This window comes from Colius striatus, chromosome 3 (genome assembly GCF_028858725.1).
Source record: "Colius striatus isolate bColStr4 chromosome 3, bColStr4.1.hap1, whole genome shotgun sequence".
NCBI lineage: Eukaryota > Metazoa > Chordata > Aves > Coliiformes > Coliidae > Colius > Colius striatus.
Genome location: NC_084761.1, coordinates 71,665,633 through 71,688,030, shown reverse-complemented (window position 1 = coordinate 71,688,030; position 22,398 = coordinate 71,665,633). Strand labels below are relative to the sequence as shown.

Here is a 22,398-nt window from a genome sequence, read left to right as displayed (position 1 = left end):
CAATACATTGCTAACGAAATTATGGCTTTTAAATGCTGATACAAAACAAGTCTTGGCAGCTACTCATTACTACCATACCTCAGGACAAATTAATGGGCAATTAATTACATAGCTGCGCTGACTAAATGTAGGTAGGTCAAGACAACTTGTGTAGGTTAAATGATCTGCATGGAGTTTGTAAGGAGGTACATAGGTTATTAATACTAATAACTTTCTTTACCTGCCTTCCCAGCCACACCTTTAAACAGCCATGCTATAAAAACATTTTCATCCCTAAGAGATGAAACTCTTTGAACTCTGGTTCAAAACTTTGATCTCTGTACTCATCAGGGCTGAATCCTGGAGCTATGTAGGGTATTTAGGTACTTGAAGTAAATGCCATTCTCTTGCTATTTAAAATCCATCCAAACAGAACTGGCAAGTGTGTTAGAAAATAGTCTTTTAGCAGACTGGATTTCCTGCAGCTGACTCCTTTCTGGCAGGTTTGAAAATGGTGCTGAGAGATACACGTCCACATCAGCAGACCTGTACTCAAAAATAATTGGTCTGCATGACTTGTCAGGAGTAGTTTTGATGAAGGAAGTAATTTCACTTTGTGAAAATATATTCCTGTTTGTCAACAATGCGGCTTGTAAAAAGGAGATGTATCCCAAGTGACTGGTGTCAGAAGCTGGGAATTCTGCCTTTTCCCATCCATAATACTGACCTGCTGCAAGTTTTCTGATGTTTAATCAGGAAAGCAGCTGAATTTTCACAAATCCTGAGCACTCATACAGCTTTTGACCAGACATTCCTGGTCTGGATGTGTTATAGTGTCTCTTTCTAACCTTTACTTCTTTTCCAGGTCTCTCTTTTATCACACAAAAGTTTTAAAAAGACAGCTAGCGGGCATTCATGTGACCACACATGCCTCTTTATGGTCAGTGATGTAGGTGGCATTCATGGTTGACCTGTATAAGCACTTTGAGCTAGGCTCAGAGACTTTGTGAGAACTAAGGTGGCCTACTTCATCTTTATTTATGAGTGTAGCTGTTCTGGTGAGTAAATACATCGTAGATACCTGACCTTTGTCTTATTGGCCTTTCTTGTTGCTGATTAAGCTCTGGTTTCCCTGACTCTGAAGCATGTTCTAGTGCTTTTTCATTTATTTGCTGGCAGCCTGATGGTAGCAGCCGTTAAATGTATCTGCGTCACAGGTTAGTAACAGCCTACTCCTAATTTCCCCAAAGCAGCCAACAGAAAGATTGTATTGACAAACTGCAGCCTGATAAGCAAGTATTATTGGCTGCATGTATTAGACCAACATTTCAAGCACGGATGCGCATTCACCATGGTGGACTTGATCTTAAAGGCCTTCTCCAACCAAAATGATTCTATGGGACAACTCAGTTAAATGGGCATGAGCAGGGTGCTTTGAGTGCATAGAGCTGTTTTTTACTGCACAGTACTGTAGTGCATTACATATTAACTTGCAGTAACAAATGTGCCAAAACCAGTTTTACAAGAACAGTTAAAAAAGATGCCCCATATTTTATCCAAAGTCCCCCTGTACTTTTGTATTGCAAAGACAGTTTGAATTTCGCATTTGTTGTGCATCATCCGCTGAAAAGCCTTGTACTTTCATGGCCTGAGCAAAAATTGTGGTGAGCTCGATGTGTGTGCTGTGTTGTACAGATCAGTATTTAGTATGATAAGGAATTGAATGCTCATAAATAAGTCGATTATAAACACAGTGACGTTGGTTGGTGGCAGTTGTTCTATCAGATTGTATGAAAAGATAAGCGTATCCTGCTTCACTTGAAGCAGAAATGCCTTAAAGCATGTTTGAAGGTACTGCCAAATGTTCAAACAGTAGGACTAGCAGTTTTCTTCTATCAAAATTATCAGAATACTGTTGCCGTAAAGATGAATGGTTAATGCTAGGATGGAATTTTACTCAGTGATGCCATCATCTTTTGGAAACACAAAACTTAGGATGTTTGATATATTTAATTCTGTAGTTATTTTTAAAATTTGGAAACAAAAAAATAAGTTGTGCAGAACTCATTCTTTAGCTAGTGTGTTTTACACATTTTTGTCTACAAAGTGCTATAGAACTAAATATTGTGCTGTATTTACCTATAAATAATATACAATGCAATCACATATTTTAAAGGGCCTATTTATTTCTAATGGGCAGTTTTATATTAGACAATTTTGAACTTGATCTGCCTTTTCCTCTCTACAATATATTTATACCAACCACAGTTAAGATTTCAAATTGAAAGTGAATAGTAACATATGAAGTAGGGTTACAGACATTGTCCATGTTCAGATATGACGGGATCCAAAGCACTGATTTTACTGCCAGGTTCCAGCTTTACCTTGCCCATTGATCATTCCGGGCATTTGCAAGGGAAGGACGAAGGCAAGCCTGGGCATTTGAGTATGCAGCAGCAGGGGAGGAATGGGAGACAGTCCTAGAAAATTGTGGGAGAAGGTTGGATGAAATAATCCTTACTCTCCTTCTCTTACACAGAGTTAGTAGAGAAGGTGCCTTGACCTGCAGCGGTGGTTTAAAGTGCTTCAAGGATGCTTAGTCTTTCCAGCTGCTCAGATGTGACTTTAGAGGTGCTAAATGAGGACTGCTCCCTCTGCTCCCTGTTCTCTGTAATCCACAGCAGTGGGCATGGCCACTCACATGGGTGCTGCCCCAGCAGTTGGTAGTTTGCTGCGTCTTCTGAAACACCACTCCATTTCTTCAGTGCTGGATGCTTTGTCTCTAAACATGACCTAGCTAGAGCTTTATGAGAAGTTCTTTCATCGATTTTTCTCCTGCCAATCAGTATTCCCTGGTGCCTGATATTAAGTACTCTATAGAATTTCTCAATAGAGAAATTAGTGTGGCTCTGACTAAAAGAGTAAATAAAAAGGCCTGTAAGGTGAGTAATCTTCATTACGTCTTTCTAAACAGACTATATTTCTCCCTAATCATCAAAACAAAGCCTTGAGAGTCCCAAACCAGTCTCATGAGACATTTTTCTCATTTGAGTAAAAGTTAGGCCAAGCCCAAACAGCTGCTTCAATATGTGGGATGCTGGTACAGTGACTGAAGTAGCGACTGCAGTAAAAGGCTGAGGTTTTCTGTGCCAGCTACATTGTTGATATGTCTAGTGCTAACCTTCCAGTAAATATATTGGTGTAAAATCTCTGATTATCCCATCTCTGTTATATCTGTGAGGGTCTGTGTTAACTCTGCAAAAGTAGGACGTCCTTCAGGTTTCTGGGGAAAAAAAAAAAAGCAAAGGATAAATCTGTATTAGCAGATTGGTCAGCTATGGTACCAGACTTCAGAAGACGGTTATGAGTTCGTATGGGCTACCACTTAAAACTTACATTTTACTTTGTTTTGGTTTTATTTTTAATACAGAAGAAAAGATCAATTTTGTCATTTGATGGAAATAAAAATCTCAACCAATTCTTCATGACAGCAGCAGCATAAGCACAACCACTTCTCCAAATGTCCCTAAAATTTCTTTAGTTCAATTCTGGACTAGAGTTCCTATAAAATTTCTCCCCTTCAGTGGATCACTGAAAAACACTACCTCCCAAGGATACTGTGATACTCAGGGGTTTCCTAGGTTTTCAAAAAAGGATCTTCCCTGCCTTATAATTTGATACAGTACAGCTCAGTTTGGAACAAACTCCTGCCTGATGGCAGGCAGAAGAGAGAACTTCCCCAACCTGTCTGCACTAGCTGGCATCCCAGTGGATGTTTGCAGTAAACAAGAAAGCAGTTTAGATTTCAGTCTCTGAAACTTTTCTTTCTCCAGGTCTAAAAATTTAATCTAGAATTAAAATATGGTCAAGAAAGGAGAAGTAGGATAAAGGATACAATCGTGCAACAAGGTTCCCCAGGTACTCAGTCTGTGCTTGCCTATTTACATGAAAGCATCGCACACAAAGCTCGTCTAAAAGTACTTTAAAATTAAAGATTCGCTTTATAATAGACACTAGAGAAGGAGGGACCTTATGGGATTACTCAGATGGAGAAGGTGATGAAATCAATGTTTTGATACCAATATAGGAAGAAACAGGTGCTGGAGAAACAGAGAAACACCACCAAGGGTGAAAGGGATGCAGTCTTGGAGCTGTGGTGATGTACAGAGGTACTGATGTACACCTAAACAATGGGGTTTAAAATTCACATTTAGCTGGCATACCCACTTTGTGTATCAATCTGTTAAGGTTATCATTCAGAGCCGAGCTAGAGAAAGCTACACGTGATACAGAAGCATGAAAAAGGTATTACTATTGATGCAGGAGAGAAGTGAGACAATGGTGATGTATTAAAAATCAAGGCTAGACCTATCGGACTGAGGATGTGCTTTATATTACTTAGATGGAACAGTCAAAAGAAACAGAAGCTTGTAGACCTAGTTGGTATTTGTGAAAAGTGTACTGAGAGATACTGAGAAGGCTACAGATGTGAAATAAGGATTTAGTGCCTCATTTCTTTTAAGATTGCTTTCAAATTCACATTACAAATTAAGAGTAAAGTAATATAGAAGGAAAAAAAGAACAACAAACCTCATGCCAACAGCTGTACATGACTTTGTAGACAGCATGCGATGCCAAATATGGTCGATAAAGTCTGTTACCCTGAGAAATCTCACGGACAACTTCAGAATTTGACTTACTTTCAAAAGGCATTTTGCCTTCTGTGAAAACTTCCCACATCAGTACACCTACAAGTGAATAAAAATATTTAGGACAAAACAAAACCCCCAAACCCACAAGCATTTTAACAATATTAGAAGAACAAAAACCAGTCTTGATTTTTTGTGGGCAACCTGAACTTAATTAAGAGAGACTGGCAAAAAACCATTTTCACCTAAGATAATTCTGATCTGACATTTCAGTCAAAGTCTAATTTTTAGGCAGAGAGCCCTTCTATTGAAAAAACATATTTATCTGATATAGGTATGATTTGGAAAATGGGAAAGACTAAAGCTTAAGATAGGTAGCATGAGTAACATTTTACACTTCCCTGAATCATGTCAGTAGTTTTAGGGAAGCACAATATATTGCACATTCAACTCACCAAAGGACCATACATCTGACTTGCTGCTATATTTTTTGAAATGAAAGACTTCAGGAGATGACCATTTGACTGGAAACTTGGCACCTGAAGAGCTGATATATTCATCATCGATGACATACCTGAAGAGTAACAGGAAACAGCATAGATTTGGATGATAAACGGCAAACAGTGGCAACATTTTCAGGTGAAGATGGAGAGTTCTGGGAAGAGGGAGGGGTGAAGGGAGGTGTTCTAAGATTCGATTTTTCTTTCTCATTTCCCTACCCTGTTTAGATGGTTCTTTAATAAATCAAACCATTTCTCCCCAAGTTGAGTGTTTTGCCCAAGATGGTAATTAACCTCCCTGTCCTTAACCTCCCTAGCTGCTTGACTCTCAAGCAGCCCTTTGCTACGTTTCTGTCTCCCCTATCTAGTTTAGGAGGAGGAGTGATAGAATGACTTGATGGCCATCTAGCAGCCCGCCAGGGCTAAAATCACCGCAGAGGCAAAACTAAAGGGAAAGTTAAGTAGCATATTCGTGCTGATGTGATGACTTGCAGCCACAAGGTGAATGTCACTACCACCTCCTGCTCAGAGTCAAGCTCTGCCTTTCAAGTTCTTCTGCCTCCAAAGGGAGCCAATTCATTCTAGTTACTCAGCAGAAAAAAAACAGCTGGCAAAACACAGAGGTGGAGAGCTGTGTGATGAGATTGCAATGGAAAAGAACAAAGGGGTGAGGCAACTGCTTTGGATAGCAGTCATTTGGTTAGCTCAGCTGTGAAACACGGGGGGGGGTAGCCTGGGAGGGCAGAGCTTTGTTTCTCTGGCCTGTGCTTGTCAGAATGTATTCTACTTTCTTCCCCCATCCTTGGCTGGTCCTCTCATTAAGCAGAAAAACCACTTCCCTTCTAGAGCAGGGCCCATCACACTTCCTGCCTGCCCTCCCTGGCCTCCCCATCTCCTACCTGACCTACTCAGCCACTGCTGCCTCTAAAGGTCAGCACCAGTGCCCCAAACTGTCTCTAGGTCCTTTCTGTCCTCCCTGCTGCTCAGAAAAGTTGGGGAACTTGTTTCTTCAAGCTTCTGGAAGCCCCGTGCATCCTGTTCATTTCTGTCCATACACACTTCTGAAGTTTACCTGGCACTTTGTTTATCTGTCTTAGTCTCACTCATAGCAAGAGGAGGACATGACATTCAGTTCATGGTAAGACAGTTAAACAATGCTATAATTTTCATAAGGATTCAGAAATTGACCACAGTGGGATTCCCCAAAACAGTGAGGCAAGTAATTAGGGTAACTCAAGGTCGTGCTGCAGCTGACTGAGAGGCGGTACTCACGAAACCAGCTTCAGTGGCCTCATACCTCGCCATGCCAAAGTCGGATATTTTAACGATGTGCTCCGCGTTGACTAAACAGTTTCTTGCAGCCTGGGGAAAATGAGAAAAACAGATCTGAAGTCTATGCTAAAGCATTTTAAGAAAACTGCAACAGCTGGCTATTTCTGTTTCAGTTCAAACCGTTTGTGTATTCAAAAAGGAGATGAGCGTCTTGCTCAAAAAAGAAGTGAATTTCTGACTCTTAAGTCAGTCGACATATTTTGCTACTGTGTCATTACACATACATAGTATATATCAGCTTAAATGCTTGTAGTATGAGTTGCAATATTTTTACATATTCCTGCATAGCAGAAGAAGTTTTAGGCTACAGGGCATAGATATCCAAGCAGATATTTTTCTGAACACTAGCATTAGGACACTCAATGTGAATATTTGGAGACTTTTCATTACAGATATCAGGAACTCCTTGGAAATTTTCAAGATTTTACATTTCTTCAGGCAGCTAGGGATGAAAGCAGGAAGACTTTCTCTCCGCATCCAAATGCAAGCATTAAAAAACCAAAACAACTGAGAATGAAGAAACAAATTCCTCTTCTATGATTCTCTGTCTGTGAAGGGCAAGGCAGAAAAGCCACCCTCACATCCCAGCATCAAGGTAAGGTAGGGAGCAGAGAAAATGTAGACAGGAAAATAATTTGGTTAGAAAATAAATCCTCATTGTTGCTGACCTTTTGTCTGGCTGTGATTTTGTGTTGTGATGACTGCCTAATACTACTGTATTGGGATGCCCTAGCCTGCTCCATGCTAATAGCACAATTTTCTTTGCCCTCTCAAGTGGTCTTATAGATGGAAAAAACTTCTCTCAAGTAGTTTTTCCACCTTTCCATGGACAACTGAATAGATTGAACGTTTCATTTTACAGCCAGGAAAATACTGTTAAGCTGAAGTCTTACAGGACACATTAGTCCCCCATAAAATTCAGTGGCACGTTCCATACTGACAATATTTGTCAAGAACCTCAGAAAACTTATTGCACTTACTAAATCACGGTGAATGAAGCTGTTTCTTTCGAGGTATTCCATCCCTTCGCACACATCCTGGCACATGCTCAGCAGCATGTCTCTACCGAGCCTCCCTCTCCTTTGCCGAAGGTAATTGAGCAGGCAGCCATTTTCCATGAATTCAGTCACAACATAGAGAGGCTTGTGGTGCGTGCACACTCCATAAAGCTGGACCAGCTTTGGGTGGGAGAGTTTCCTGTTTAAAATCACATTTTGGACAGGCTAGCATTTGTCCTTGGTAGGTAACTAGACCTTTGAATCTCATGATGGTTTTGAAAAATACTTTATTTGATAAACAGTATTCAATTCAACTGGGCTCAGAATTTTCCCAATAACATATTTCTGCCCATAATTTGCTCCAAAAAGTTCACTCTTTGCATTCATAATTGTTTAGCAGTTATATAAATGCAAAGAATGCAAGAGCAAGCTTGACTTGGATGATGTGATATGTAAAGGTCTAGTTATGCCTGGCTTTCAGGCAGTGGATATGACTCCACAAGGGTCCTTCTCTTCTTGTCTGTGCTTGGTCTGGATACTTCCATAATTTGCAAATAGTTTCTCAAAATCTTTAGTTATATATGAACTCTGCTAGTGGTCCTAGAAGCACTAACTTATGGATGAAGTAATAGTGGTAAGAGCATATTTATTTATTTATTACATTTACTCCCCATTGAGCTCCATAGCACAAAGCACTGCATGCTCTAAAGACTGCAGTGATGGGCACAGTGAGCATCTGTTGCAGTCAGATTCAGACTTTTATATCAGCCTTTCTGTCCTTCACATCCACCGTGCCCATCAAACTGGTTTGTCTGTTTTAAGTGGAATCAGGTTATATTTATTTGTTGGTCATCTAAATGTCAACTGTCAGATATAGTAGCTTTTGTACTTACATCATCACTTTGGCCTCCTCAATGAAGTCATCTTCAGACATTGCCCCTTCATTAATTGTTTTGATGGCAACCTTGATGGTTGCTTTCCATTTACCCAACTGAACAACTCCAAACTGCCCACGCCCGAGTTCTTTCATGAACATCAGTTCAGATGGGTTTAATTCCCACTCCTCTGTCAAAGCAATCCAAGATGTTACAACAGTCAGGCCAGTTTTCCTGAACCATACTCCGGGAGATATGCCTTGCTATTTGCAGTTAATGCATGCAGAGTAACATCACAACTGTTCATCAGCTATAATATCAATTTTAAATATCTGAAATTTTCCACATGCTTATGTATGTTTATACATGAGTATTATTTTACAGAATGTGATTAGTGTTTAAATTGCTTAATGTCGTAGTGTCTGAGGCTTGAAGAGAAAGCTTTGATTACATATGAGAACTTTTTAGGCATTTTCTTATGTGTTGTTTTTAAACCTGAACCAGTTCTGTATAGATAGTATATCTACAGAAATTGTTACTGGCTGCCTCTGTTGTAATAACCCCAAAAATTCTGCCTTTCAGAAATATTAAGCCCTGCAATTCACAGGAACATTTACAGCAAACATATGTGATTTTGAAGGTTCCCGTCATCAGCCAGATGATATTAGTTTCCTCATCTATATACACAAACCTGACATTTATGGTTTGTTTTCTAATACTGTATAAGATCTCATTATTTCTAAAACTTGCAGAACTGACAGAGAAAATCTCCCCCATAAATGATATTAATTTTCATTTCCTAAGCATCTAAATAAATAAAACAGCTTTTGAAAAGCTATCAAATATATGTTTGAGTCTTAGGCTCACTTATAAGAGTCCAGATAGCTCTGAAATGCACTGGTGTTGTAACAGAAGCACAACAGTCACTGAACAGGACCCTGAATGGTATCACTGACAGTAACAATAGGACACTGAACAGGTGTCTTATTTGGTACTGATACCTCATGAGGAAATGAGTGTCTGTTTCTAGTGAATATGCAGCTGTCTGTGTGTTACTTATTACCAGGAAGTTTCAGATACAGCTTCATTATTAGCTGTGTGATTGTGATCTAAATTCTCACCTAGGCAGATACCTAAATGTCCACCAAAAGAGTGGACGTTAACATACCATAAGTCAGTCCTACTGTTGCTGGTGAAGAATATCCAGCTGATCCAATTGGATGTCGGAGACGGGTAATAAGACCTGTAATGGAGAAAGCAACGATATTCTGTTGGGCAATTACATAAACTACCTCTTCTCAAGGAAAAATGTTTGGAATTTCATGTATGCTTTTTATTTCTTGAGATTACTTTTGCTTACAGCTTGTTCAGATAAACACTACAGTGAGAGGAAATGGAGCAAGACTATTCAATAGGGCCCTGGCAACAAAAGTATCTGTACATTCATACAGCTGAAAGTGATACTCTTGCTTGTTTTTATGATATTAGTGATCTTAAATGAGTGCTATAATACTGTATCATCCACCTAAGCATTCTCTTCCAGCGTGATTTCTCAGTATTGTTTCCCATTGCAAGAAATATTTTTGTGTCTGTCACTCATTTTCTTTGAATTCATGAGTCAACAGTACCACTGAGTACATCCCTCACCAAGGACTTCTTGTGTTCATTCATTGTTACTTTCAAGTCCTTTTCTGCCTCATGTGTTTCCTACAATCCTTCTCTCTCCAGCAACAGGCTCTGTCCATTCCCATGTATTCTTTCCTTCCTTCCTCTCTAGTGCGAGGGATCTCTGTGTGTTTTCCCATCTGCACTCATTCACTGTAAAAACATTTTATATTGTATTAAAATGCTGGGCAGAACCAAGGTGAAAGGGACTTTTGAAAGCTAAAAATTATAGCAGGCTGCCATGAGCCAACAATTAGAAGTGGCTAACTCTGTTAGGCTGCAAGACAATGTTAGAGAGTCTTGTGCTCCCTAATTCAGCCTTCGATTGTTTATGGGATGTTTCTTTTTTTCCCAAATCGGTAGAATGTTGCCTCCTGAGAAACAGCATACCTCCTGCTTTTATTAAATTGTATGTGTGCAAGTCTTTGCTGTAGACAAGGAAAGAATTATGATCAAATTTCATACAAGTCCCATTCAGTCACATATGAACCAAGAGAACACAGAGCAGGCAAATACATTAGGCTTCTAGCCTTGTAAAAGTCATTCAATACAGGTAGATGAGTTTGGTAGTTCCACTTGTCCCATGGTGTATGCACACCATATCTATGACTTTGGCCGAAAGGATCATGACATATTTGAACCCATTATTAATAGCAAACCTTATGTCTCTTTTTAAAAGGAAAGTATTACAGGAAGAGTGATTTCCGATCTCTCAAAGTCCCAAGGGCTTCAAATAATGCGCTGTAAAATCTTATCAGCTTGCATTACCTGCTGCATTGTGTTGATGATACTCAATGAGTTCAGGAATGGATGAAAAAAGATATTTTTCTGCTACATAATATTGCCCCAAGTGGTTCTTCTTAATTTGATAATGTCGAATATCTCCATTATGACTTCTGAAATCAACAAAGGGTTATCATTTTCAGTAAAAAAGCCCCAATAAATCTGAAACTCTAAATCTGATTAAAAGCACAGAAAAACTTGAAAACTTGAGGTATAATTCTCAACTTAAAGTGGCTGTGTGTAGTTGGGATATTGTTTCAGGGAAAAAAACCACCAAAACAAAGTCCGTTACTGGATCTTTCTCCCAGCTTTGAGAGATACTGCACAATGAGGGTTTTTTTATTACAGAAGTATTTATGCCTTTATTGTTGCATCATTAAGAAATAGCTATAGTGTTTAGCCTAACTCAATGCTGATTTGAATATACCAGCTTTCCAAATTAAAATGCTCTTTATTACTTGAGTTTCCCTCAAAAAATTAAAAATATATTCACATATAGTGTGAGATTAAATTTTCTGTTCTGCTTCTCCAAAGGCTGCTTTTTTTTTTTTTTACACTTTTGCTTTTCTGTCATTTTTACACATTATCTGTCTGTCTTGCTTCCTGTGTGTCTTGCTGCTCATCTACCTCTGTTTTCTGTGAGACTGAAAATGAAGAAATTTGCATTCCAGGCTGATGGTGGTTGTTGAAGGTTGGTACCCTACTGCAATCACAAGCCTGTGCCTAGCACAGTGGTGGTGGCAGTAGCTCACTACACTTTTCTGAGGAGTGGGGGAAAAGAGGAAGAGGGTGGTGGTGGCAGTGATTCCTTTGCTTTTCTCCTCTCACGTCTGGCTTGCTCTAAGAAAGCAGGCACTGCTGATGCAGAAGGATGTAGGTGGGCTGTGGGAGGGGGTATAAGGCAGCTTGAGATGTGATAAGTCAGTGCTGTAGGTGACTGTAAGTCCCATGGCAGTGTGCTGGCAAAAGGACTAAAACTGCACAGTGAGAAGGCGAGGGGATTCTAGGGGAAAAACAGGAGAAGTTTGGAGACAGCAGAGTCTGGGATGAATTCATGGTGCACAGAGTCTGCAGAAAAGGGAACCAGTGTGGTGCAGTAGGAGAAGACTGTGTCAATGTGATGTGGTAGCCATGGCACTTCATGTAGAAAGAGAGGCAAGAAGTTATCCATGTAAGGTCTTATTTCCCGCATTACATGGGTGGGACGCAAAGCTTTCGCAGATGATTATTTGAGGCTTTCAATGAGTGCAGTTAATCTTGGCAGGACATTTGCACCCTGAATCCCAGATCCACTGCCCACCATCTTTTCTACACACAGGATAATTAACTCTACATGAATAGCGTCCCAGTAGTTCCTTGCTCTTGTGCACTGCATAACCAACCTATCCATTTATTCTGAGAAGTTTGAGGGAAGCTCTTCCATCAGCTCTTGATCCAAACTCTAGCCAAACACAGCAACTCACCCTTTGGCTCGTGAATACACAGACAGCGTAAGAAGTCCCTGTTGGCTTGAATGTCTGACAATAAATGCGCCTTCTTTGGACTGAAAAGAAATCCAAGTAGAGTTATTTTCTCCCTTTGAACTTGAATAATCCTCCTTTGAGATAGGACTTGCAGCTGGTTGTCAAATTCTGTGGCATACCTATGACTATTTGGGAGAGGGATACAGCAGTGGATAACAGGAATTGATAACCAGGTACATAGCACAGTAAAATTATGGGAAAATACTATGTGCCGGGCAATTTCTTGGAGTTAACTAACTCTTCAGTGTGAAGCAGTAAAAGTGCTTTGATTTAAGAAAAAATCAAAATAGTTCTGAAGTGTTCTCTGATCTGTCTTGTCCAAGACCTGTGATAGTCCTTGAGCAAACACCTAATGATTTTGTCTGAGTCAGGTGCTTTGGTAACTGATATGGGGTAGAATGCAATATGGATTGCTTGCTCTATACATAAGGAAGATGTAGGGGTTTTGTTAATCTCTTGCTAACCTTACTCATTTACTTACTATATGGATTTCAGTCTTCAATGTTTCATACAAAAGACAAGCACAGCAAACTGCATATAATTTGATTTATCTAGTATGGAAAATGTACATAGAATTCCCTGGGGTTACAGCTTAAAACTCCGCAAGTCTGGATAGTCTGCACTGTATGCTTACCCCAGAAAGTACTTTCTCTCTTACTGAATACCCAACAGATTTGGATTTGACTGTGGTAATGCTCTTGATGCCCCTACTGATAGATCCTTCTAGATATAGTTAGCTCTATGTATAAACTGACTTACCTTCTGGTGCAAGAGAAGTTCTGCCTGACTTCTGTTTATGTTTTTGCAGTACCACCTGCAAGAAGGAGGTAAACTACCCTTTAATTTCAGCCAGTGAAAATTAATGTTTTCTCTGTTTCACAGAAGTAGCCCATCTTAATAGTTGCACTATTCTCAGTCCAAAAACCTGAATAGAACCATTGTTGTATCTAAGTGTATCCTAATTTCAGATGACTTTATTAGACCACTGTAAATGTGAGCTCAAACAGAAGAATGCCCAAGAAACAGTTATGCTAAACTGTGATGAAATTTACAGTCCCAGACACTGCGTCAAGTATCTCTTCTCCAGAATTTGGCAGAATTTTACCCTTTTCTCCAGTGAATTATGTTGAATTAATCTGAATTAGCTTCCAGTCAATTAATTACATGTTCACAAAAGGAAGAGATCAGAATATAGAAATGTTATTTAGCAAGCCTGCAGAAAGCAAGCCTGGGGGGTTGGACTAGATGATCTCTAAGGGTCCCTTCCAACTCCTACCATTCTGTCATTCTTGAAATAGTAAACATCTGGATTTCTGACATGATTTATGCAAATTGAGGTTGAAGGGCTCAGTATCTGTAACTTCACATTACACTCACTGAGCAAATAGTTAAAAAATCAAAATGGTTAATTCATTTTAAGACCAATATTTTGTAACAAAAAAGAGAGCTTTCAACAAACACCTGTTTATGTCTAATAAAGATTCAAGCACTGAAATCTATTGCTGCAATACGTTTTTAAAAAAGAAAACACAATTACTGTTTTGAAGGGTACTTACTCATGTGTTTCTAGATTACTTTTCTTATTCTCTGTAACATAGTTGCTGGGAATTAGACCTTCATTCCTGAAACAATATGTTGGGGATAATGTTGGAGTGTAAAATATTAATAGCATTAAGATATACATCTTGCTTTTGTTGGATTACAAATTTTCTTTATATTATTTGCTGTGTTATTAGATACTGAATCTCAATGTAGAAACTGAAGTCTGAGTGCTTTCATCCCAGACACAATCTTTCTGCCCAAAAACTGTGGGTGACTACTGAAATGAAAAAGTCATCAGGGATAGGTATTTATAGAGTGCTGACAGCAGCATGGTAAGGAAAGCTAACATGAATGAAAGTCAAATTAAAAGAAAATTTGGAAGGAAAAATTATTTCTTCCACAACTGAAGCCACCTTCTTCATTTTTGGCCTATAGAAAAGCCAAAAGAAGTATAAAGTGAGTGCTTGAATGGATATACAAAATAATAATGAGTGCACTCTCGCTGCAAACATAAGTTGAGAAAAACCATTTCAAAGTATTTAAAGGTGAAAACAGAATGAAAATAAGTCAATTATTATGTAGCTATTCCCAACATCAGAACACCGGATACACTGAAGAAAATGCAAAGAGGAATGACATGAAACAAACTTAAATGTGGAAAGGATCCTAACTGGTTATCTATCTCTCTGAAACATCCATGAATTTTGGATCAGGGATTTTGTTTTAGACACGTCAGAAACCTCTATGGTCTTTATGAAATGTTTACACATGTACATTGCATTAAGCAAATAGTACGGAAAGCTGGGCTTGCACATGGCTCAAAGCCCAGTGATTCACATGGTCCTCAGACACTCTTTGCTCCTCGAGAAATGATCGTCTAGGATTTAAGTCTGAATTCCCCACAAATTCTACATTATCTACCCATCTCTGGGGTGCCAAACACTGCTGAAAGTCAGTCCGGTCCATCCATGTGACTCACACAGTGTTGAACACTCTCAAAACTTTCCTTGAATTGTCCCATGTGTCTCACTCTATCTGCTCCCTTTCACAGGGATTATTTTAGGTTGTTTTTTTCTTTCTTTTTGTGTAGGGAAATTGAAAGGAATGCCTACTGTCTTACCCATGTTGGTCTCTTGCCTTCCACCAGTGGGGATCAAACTGTTCGAGGATAATATATTCTTCTGACTTCTTAAGAGGTAAATCTGAGGGTCCTCTAGGAAAAAAGTCATAGAGTGCAATAACCCTGGGTTTTTTTGTGTAGTCTTCCAAGGCCTCGGCAGGTAGAGGAGGTAACGGCTTATCCTTGAACTGCAATTGCTTCTTACGCTAGTGAAAAGAAAGTGTCTTTCATAATTAGTCTTGTCTCTCTACTGTTGCTTGTTTAATTTCTCTGTTATTATACTATCACAGTAACTAAAAGGAACTCATCATGATCATTACTTCCCCTTGTAAAGCATTATCACCTCAACACTTACAAAATGGTGAGTAGTTTGCTGTAGAAGCCAAAAATGACAATAGAAAGTATAGTGAACAATAAACAAGCTATCTGCCTAATCAAAGTGACTTTTACATGGTATGAACAGTGGGACAATTCCTCAACTAGTGTAAAAGTAGAGCAGCATTGAAATCAATGGAGTTACAATGTCAGGAAATTTGGTCGTTTATGTGCAGAATTAACATGGAGGGTGTTGCAGATTCTCTTAATAAATGTTCAGTAGGAACATAATAATTTTCTTTTCCATCAGGTGAGGCTCTAGTTTTAAATTTATGCTTTGAAAGTTCTGATTAATTCAACTCAGATCTAGTAAAACTGAGGTGGACATTTCACATGCCAGCAGAGTAAGGTGAGCTTGCATCTGCCTAACAAGGCAGTCCCATCCTTTCCATCTCCATCACCCAAACCCAAAAGTGGCAGAAGGAACCACCTTGTCCATCACAGTGTGCTTGGGAAACCTCACTTTGACCCTAAATTCATACCAGTATGAATCTTCAGATACTCTTACCATTTTTGTGCAATAAAGAACCTTACACACTCAAGAATTAGTTACTCCTCTGCTTGTTCTGGTACTGAGCCACTATATGGCACACAACCTCGGTTCTCTTGTCACCTGCCAAAATCTTACTTACTCTGCACTTCCAAGTAGATACATAGGAGACATCTGGTTGTGAGGCTGAGTACTGGGTCACCAGGCCAGTATCAGGGTCCAGGTTCATTTTTGTTCTCATTGCTCTAATTTTGAAAAACATGAAGTATTTGTGTGAATACATATCTCTAAATATACACACAAAAACCATTCACAGATATATATGCCTGCCTTCATTAGGGATATGCAGGGTAGTCCATCTTTAAACTTCTGTATAACTAGTAGTTCTACTGAAAATACAGGGATTTTAACAAGTCTTTTATGTGTAGATAGAATCATGGAATTGTATCGGTTGGAAAAGTTCTTTAAGGTCATTGAGTCCAACCACTAACCTCACACCAACAAGCACACCACTAAACCATGTCCCTCAGCACCTCATCTACATGTGTTTTAAATATGTCCAGGGATAGTGACTCCACCACCTCCATGGGCAGTCTGTACCAAAACTTGACAACCCTCTCAGTGAAGTTCTTTCTAATATCCAATTTAAACTTTCCCTGGTCCTACGTGAGCCCATTTCCTCTTGTCCTATCACATGTTATTTGGGAGAAGAGACCAACTCCCACCTCACTAAAACCTCCTTTCAGGGAGTTGTAGGGAGTGATGGTGTCTCCTCTCAGCCTCCTCCAGGCTAAACAACTCCAGTTTCCTCAGCTTCTTCTCATCAGACTTGTTCTCCAGACCGTTCACCAGCTTCGTTGCTCATCTCTGGACATGCTCCAGCACCAAACTGTCTTTCTTGTAGTGAGGGGTCCAAAACTGAACACAGTATTCGAGGTGCAGCCTCAGCAGCGCAGACTACAGAGGCACAATCACTTCCTTGGTCCTGCTGGTCACACTGTTTCTGATACGAGCCAGGATGCCATTGGCCTTCTTGGCCACCTGGGCACACTGCTGGCTCGTGTTCAGTCAGCCATCGATCAAGACCCCCAGGTCTCTTTCTGCTGAACAGCTTTCCAGACCTTCTCCCCAAAGCCTGTAGCCTGATATTTTGATCACCCAAATTGCTGAAAAGTTTAAGCATTTCGCATACCTTTTTTGCACAGTGCAGCAGCAGCAACAGCAACAGAAAACAGACTGGATGGTGTGATCTGTAAAGAGGAACATTTTCTGTATCTGCAGTGTACCTAATTGTTCACAAAACTTATAGAATTATGTGCTTAGCCCCATTATTAGCTGTGTCTTGTGAGATATCTAGCAAATCATTAAGGCTGAATTTGAAGCAACCAAAAACAGCAGAGCTTTCCTACCACCATATCTATTTGTTCCCCTTGTCTCTCCTACAATGTCTTAGCAATTATGAGGCCATATGATGAGTTAAATCAGCCCACTAAACTGGCAAAACTGAAAAAGTGATCTTATCAGCCAAATCAGACTGATCATGCCACTCTGTACAAGCTCTAATGAGTGCAATGAAGGGGATGAAAACACCACTAGGGACAGGAGGTGGACAACTGTCCCGTTCAGCAATGATATGATTTTTAGATCATTCAAGACAAATACCAAACCATGCTTGCACATCAAGATTTTTCTTATTGGGAGGTTTATTTAAACATTAAGCAACCTTACTACATGATATTTTCTCTATGCAGGTACATAATTTAGCAGATCTTGCACTAACAAAAGACGAAAACATCAGATGTCAGAACAGTAAGACCAAAACTAGTTCTCAGTAGGAAGAGGAAGAGACTTGTCTCATAAGTGTTTTGGTTAGACTGTTTATCTTGAAAGTCGTGGGGCAATTTCCCTTAGACTGTTGCATCTTGTGAAGATTTTGTCATGTGGGATGCTGGCAAGCCTATATTAATCAGAAGACACTATCAACTGTTTGATAAAAGTTTCCACTGACAGCAGTGCAAAGTGAAGCAAGTACAAAAACACAAGCCAGCTGACACTGACAATTTTCTTTACAGAAACCAGGCTAAAAAGATGTGAGCCATGCAATTTATTTGCTGCATAACTTTCCAGTGTACATTGAACACTGTAATGCAGTGTAAACTGTTAATTTCTGTTTGAAAATTTGATAAGTCTAACAGGAAACATTATTGAGGAACACAGACAGAGAAAGGCCTTCAGTTCTGCAGAGATTAAATCCTGCTGTGGTTAAATTGACCCAAGTCAGGAAGTTTTTACCTGCTGGATTAGAGTTTCAGCATCTCAAGCAAAGACCTATGTATTGATCTTTGTATTTTACACCTTCCCTAGACATTGGCAGGCTTCTTGAACAATACTTTTTCTCCCCTTGATTAAAATAATAATTTTTGAGTTCATAACTCAGTACAGAAAGGCCACCCAAAGTTGCTCTGTAATGCTGTTTTAGAAAGACTTTGCCAACACCGCGAATAGTACAACCACCGAATAAAGAATTTGATTAAACTGTCTCACGTCTTGACCTGCTAGCGTCTGAGGAAGATGTTTACCCTGGGGGCTAGACCCAGGTGCCACAGCGATGCTCTCTGTAGTGCTAGAGGAAGTCTACATTTCCTGTCTGAAGCTTCCGGCAGCTACACACACCCTTCTCTGACTTGGGGTCTGATTTCTTTGCTCTTCTATTCAATAGTCATCAGACAAGTTAAGAAATAATAATAAGAATATTTTTTAATCCTGCAAAAGAAATTGCCATCTTTTAAAATGCAAACAAGAAAATGAAAATAGTTTCTTAGAATTTACATGTAGTTTTAAGTATTTCTTCTTGATTTTCCTTTCTGCTGTTGCCTAACTCAAATCACTCAAATCAATGGAACTATTCTATCTGATTTCCTTCAATTTTGGACTATGGACCTTTTCTTAAGAAAAACACTCTGGGTTTATCAAAGGATGTTGGAGTTAATCCCTTGGTCACTAACTTGAGTAACCACATTGAAGAGTTCATAAATTAAAAATTAGTCAGTGGTGGTACCAGTGAGAGTTGTTCTTCAGCAAGGAAATCCACATTTTGGACTCTGTATTTTGAAGAGAACAGTCACAATGACAAATAGGAAAGAAGTAAAAGTTAACAGAAAGAACTATTTCACAATTTTTAACAGTAAATAATTTTTAAAGTTTGTTAAAGTATGTATAGACCTGCCATTTTTTTCAGGTCATAGAATCATAGAATGGCAGGGGTTGGAAGGGACCTTTATAGATCATCTAGTCCAACCCTCCGGCAGAAGCAGGGTCACCTAGATCAGGTCGCATAGGAACATGTCCAGGCGGGTCTTGAAGGTCCCACTTCTCTGTTTCCTATCTAACCAAAACTTTTCCACAAAATTCCAGAAAAAGTGGTCAAATCCTGCTTCTTGCAAACCAAAACTTGTTTTCTCCATCATCCACTGAAAGGCCCACTAGACCTTTCAGCCCACATTTCCCTGAATTTTATCAAAACATAAGCTACCGAAACACTTTTGGCTTTGATCCTCAAAGTCACCATGGAGCAATTAAAGCCAGTAGCTTAAAACCCAGATTAAATCAAACAATTGGTGCTTTAAAATCTTGATTTCACCAAATCTGTCTTCCAACTGTGTGTAGAATTTAATTTCTCCAATTTCTGATGAAAGAATGCAACCTCAGACAAAGTTCAGCCAATTCTACAAATCATTTAGCACAAGAACAAACATAGTCTATTTCCCTGCTCATGCCTCTGTCTCAAAATTACTATATCAGAAGGAAGACATTTGTTTTCAAAACCCTATCATATTATTTCACTAGTGGCAGGTTAACAAATATGAATCCCAGGCCCAGAGCCATGATAGCATACCAAATTATGATGCCCAAAATCACACCTTTTAGCATGCACAGTTTTGAAACAAGAAAAGATATCATGGCAAGAGAAGCCATGTGAATGAAGTGGAAATAAATATCTACTCTAGGTGGTCCTGCTCTGGTAGGGGGGTTGGACTAGTTGATCTTTCAAGGTCCCTTAACATTCTGTGATTCTGTGAAACAGAATGATCGGCCTAAAAATCTGCAGCTAACATTTTGGTGTCCAACTTAAAAAACAAATTTATTTGTGCACAGCAGAGCAGATGGGATGCTTGAGGAAGAAGAAAAAAATTGGTCATCTGTCAGGAACAGCCATTTGCTTGAGAAGCTCAAAGATACTGCCACGAAAACAGAGAAGGATCAGTGAAAACACACAAGTCCCTTGAGATGGTCCATTGCTGCCAATAACTGGCCTGATAAAGTCCCACAACACCCAGCAATATGTCTTGGCTTGATAATGGTGTTTGTATAGTTGGCCAATTCACACACCTTTATATGTTCAATCCTCCTCGTACTTTCTGTTTTAACTCATTCTAATTTGTAGCCCTGGGCAATAAGTATCTAAGATAAAAGCCACAGGATAAAGATTTTTTAAAATAATTTTTGTCTTTATAATTGTATTATTTCATAGGTTCATTGGGTTGACTTTCTGATTCACTGTTTCTCAAAGAACTATTAGTTTTGAAAGCTCTGAGATAGACACTTGCACTCTTCTGGCATGTTTTTTAAGTTCTTACTCTTGCAGTAGGGCAGCAGGGTAATTGTGTTAAACACTACAAACTCACCTTCACCCATCAAACCCAGATCTTTACTGTAACACATGGCATGCCTCCTGATCTGGTACATCTGTCAGTTTTCAACAGTATTATGAAAATCAGCAATGTACAGAAAGTCACAGTACAGTTTGCTTCTAAAGACTTTAAAAGACCAGCTTTCAGTTAGTCACATGTGCAAGCTGAGGCTTTCTGTCTTTTCCATGAGTTAATTGTGCTCTGGAAGAAGGACAGCTCTAGTTCTACCAAACATTTTATATGTGTCTATGCTGTACATGTTTTTAAGGACAGTATGGGGGAATATCTCCCAATCTGCTTGTAAAACTAGGGGGAGTATCTCCCAATCTGCTTGTAAAACTAGTAGCTTTGCTGAATCCATCATACAATGGGTTCATGTTTATGCAGTAATTCTGAAAGTCAAGACAAGCAATGTGAACAGAGATCACCTGAGCAGTACAAGAAAAAGCCAGTTAGTGTTTTTATGGCAATATTTAAATAGCTCATTTGTTAAGTACACTGCTGCTGCACAAAACAAAACTGCATCGAAATATGTGGTCCAGTTTACTTACAGGTAGAAAGAATCATTCCTGGTTGTCCACTTATATTCAAATGAAAATGCAAACCTCTCCATTAGCTGTGCCAGTGAAACAGTCCTAGCTGAGCTCTTCACTGTGATATGAAGCATGGTAAACCACAAGCACTGCTTGACTCCACCTACTTACCTTTTTTTAAAAGAAGAAAAAAAAGTCCCAAACAGACTAATCTCAGTCCTATTTAAAATTGTTTAAAAAGTAAAAAGATATCTGCTTTCTAGCATCAAAAGACACATTTTACAGGAAAAAAATAGTAAACTGTAATCAGTAGAGCAAAGTATTTCTTTTAAAAAAGGGGAAAAGTGTATCAGGTATAAATCACAGCATTTTGGTTTTGAATAAAATCAGTTATAAGAAGCAGAAGGACTGAAATTCTTTAAGCATGAGTGAGCTAATTCAGAAGAAAGGATGGTGCAGCATTTTAACCTGTCTTTGAAGACATCAGGAGAGACAGCAAGACAGCTGTTCTGGTCACTTCCAAAAGGAACCATCTAAGACTACATTCAACTAAAAAAATGTATACTTATTTAGAAACTAGGTGCCTCATAGTTCCTGACATCCTAAGTATCAAACCCAATGTCAGGTACACAGAAATTATCCTCAGGTATTGGGAAGAGGCAGGCGAAGGGGTCAGACTCAAAGCACCCACCCCACCAAGGAAGCTGCTGACAAAAGTTAGGATGCATTTTATGGTAGAAATTTATGATAAATACAGAATTATTGTAAATAAACAGGCTTCAGGTCCACTGGAAACCATTAATCTCCTGGTTTTCCTATGCTTCCTTTTTGTTTTAAGGGAAATATTACTTATCACTGTGGAATCCCTCATGATGTATTGTTTGCTTTGCAGGATCTACTGAGAAACTGGGGTGCAAAGAGCTATTAGGGAAGATGAGCTTCCTTTTCCTACTGAAGGTAGTAACCTAGAGATTTTCTCCTTTAACAATACATGCTGTTGGTAATGATTGGGTAGTGGTTTGGGCTCAACACATAGGTTGGTTTGCATAGTTGTGATAATCTGAGATTGCCATTACAGAAAAAGGAAATAGTCATTTGAGCCTTTTCTGACAGCCTCTAACTTTTCAATGGAACAGCATGAGAATAGGAATACCTTCCAAGAAACAAGAAGCTTCCTCCTTTTGAACATTAAGATTTAGGCAAAGCAGTGCACCTAAGCATCTCCAAAACTGATTACAGAAACACTCAAATGTATCAATGGAATGTATTAAGCCAACTATACTTACGTTTAATGATTTGATTGGAAATCAGCTTCACCATACTCCTCTTGGCCTACTCACAAA

The 22,398-nt window shown here is 39.1% G+C and overlaps 1 protein-coding gene across 1 annotated transcript; it reads right to left on the bottom strand.

Annotated features, from left to right (window-relative positions):
• Positions 1-2,145: 2,145 nt before the first annotated feature.
• Positions 2,146-21,130, bottom strand: LOC104551656 (tyrosine-protein kinase TXK). Its single transcript, XM_010207145.2, has 15 exons — positions 21,074-21,130; positions 17,024-17,081; positions 15,974-16,076; positions 14,967-15,172; positions 13,861-13,926; positions 13,064-13,118; positions 12,245-12,324; positions 10,767-10,894; positions 9,502-9,576; positions 8,352-8,523; positions 7,441-7,657; positions 6,426-6,490; positions 5,084-5,202; positions 4,570-4,727; positions 2,146-3,262 (listed from the first exon to the last, which is right to left on the bottom strand). Exons 1-15 carry the CDS (start codon positions 21,087-21,089, stop codon positions 3,194-3,196), a joined length of 1,587 nt encoding a protein of 528 aa, XP_010205447.1. The 5' UTR covers positions 21,090-21,130; the 3' UTR covers positions 2,146-3,193.
• Positions 21,131-22,398: the final 1,268 nt, after the last annotated feature.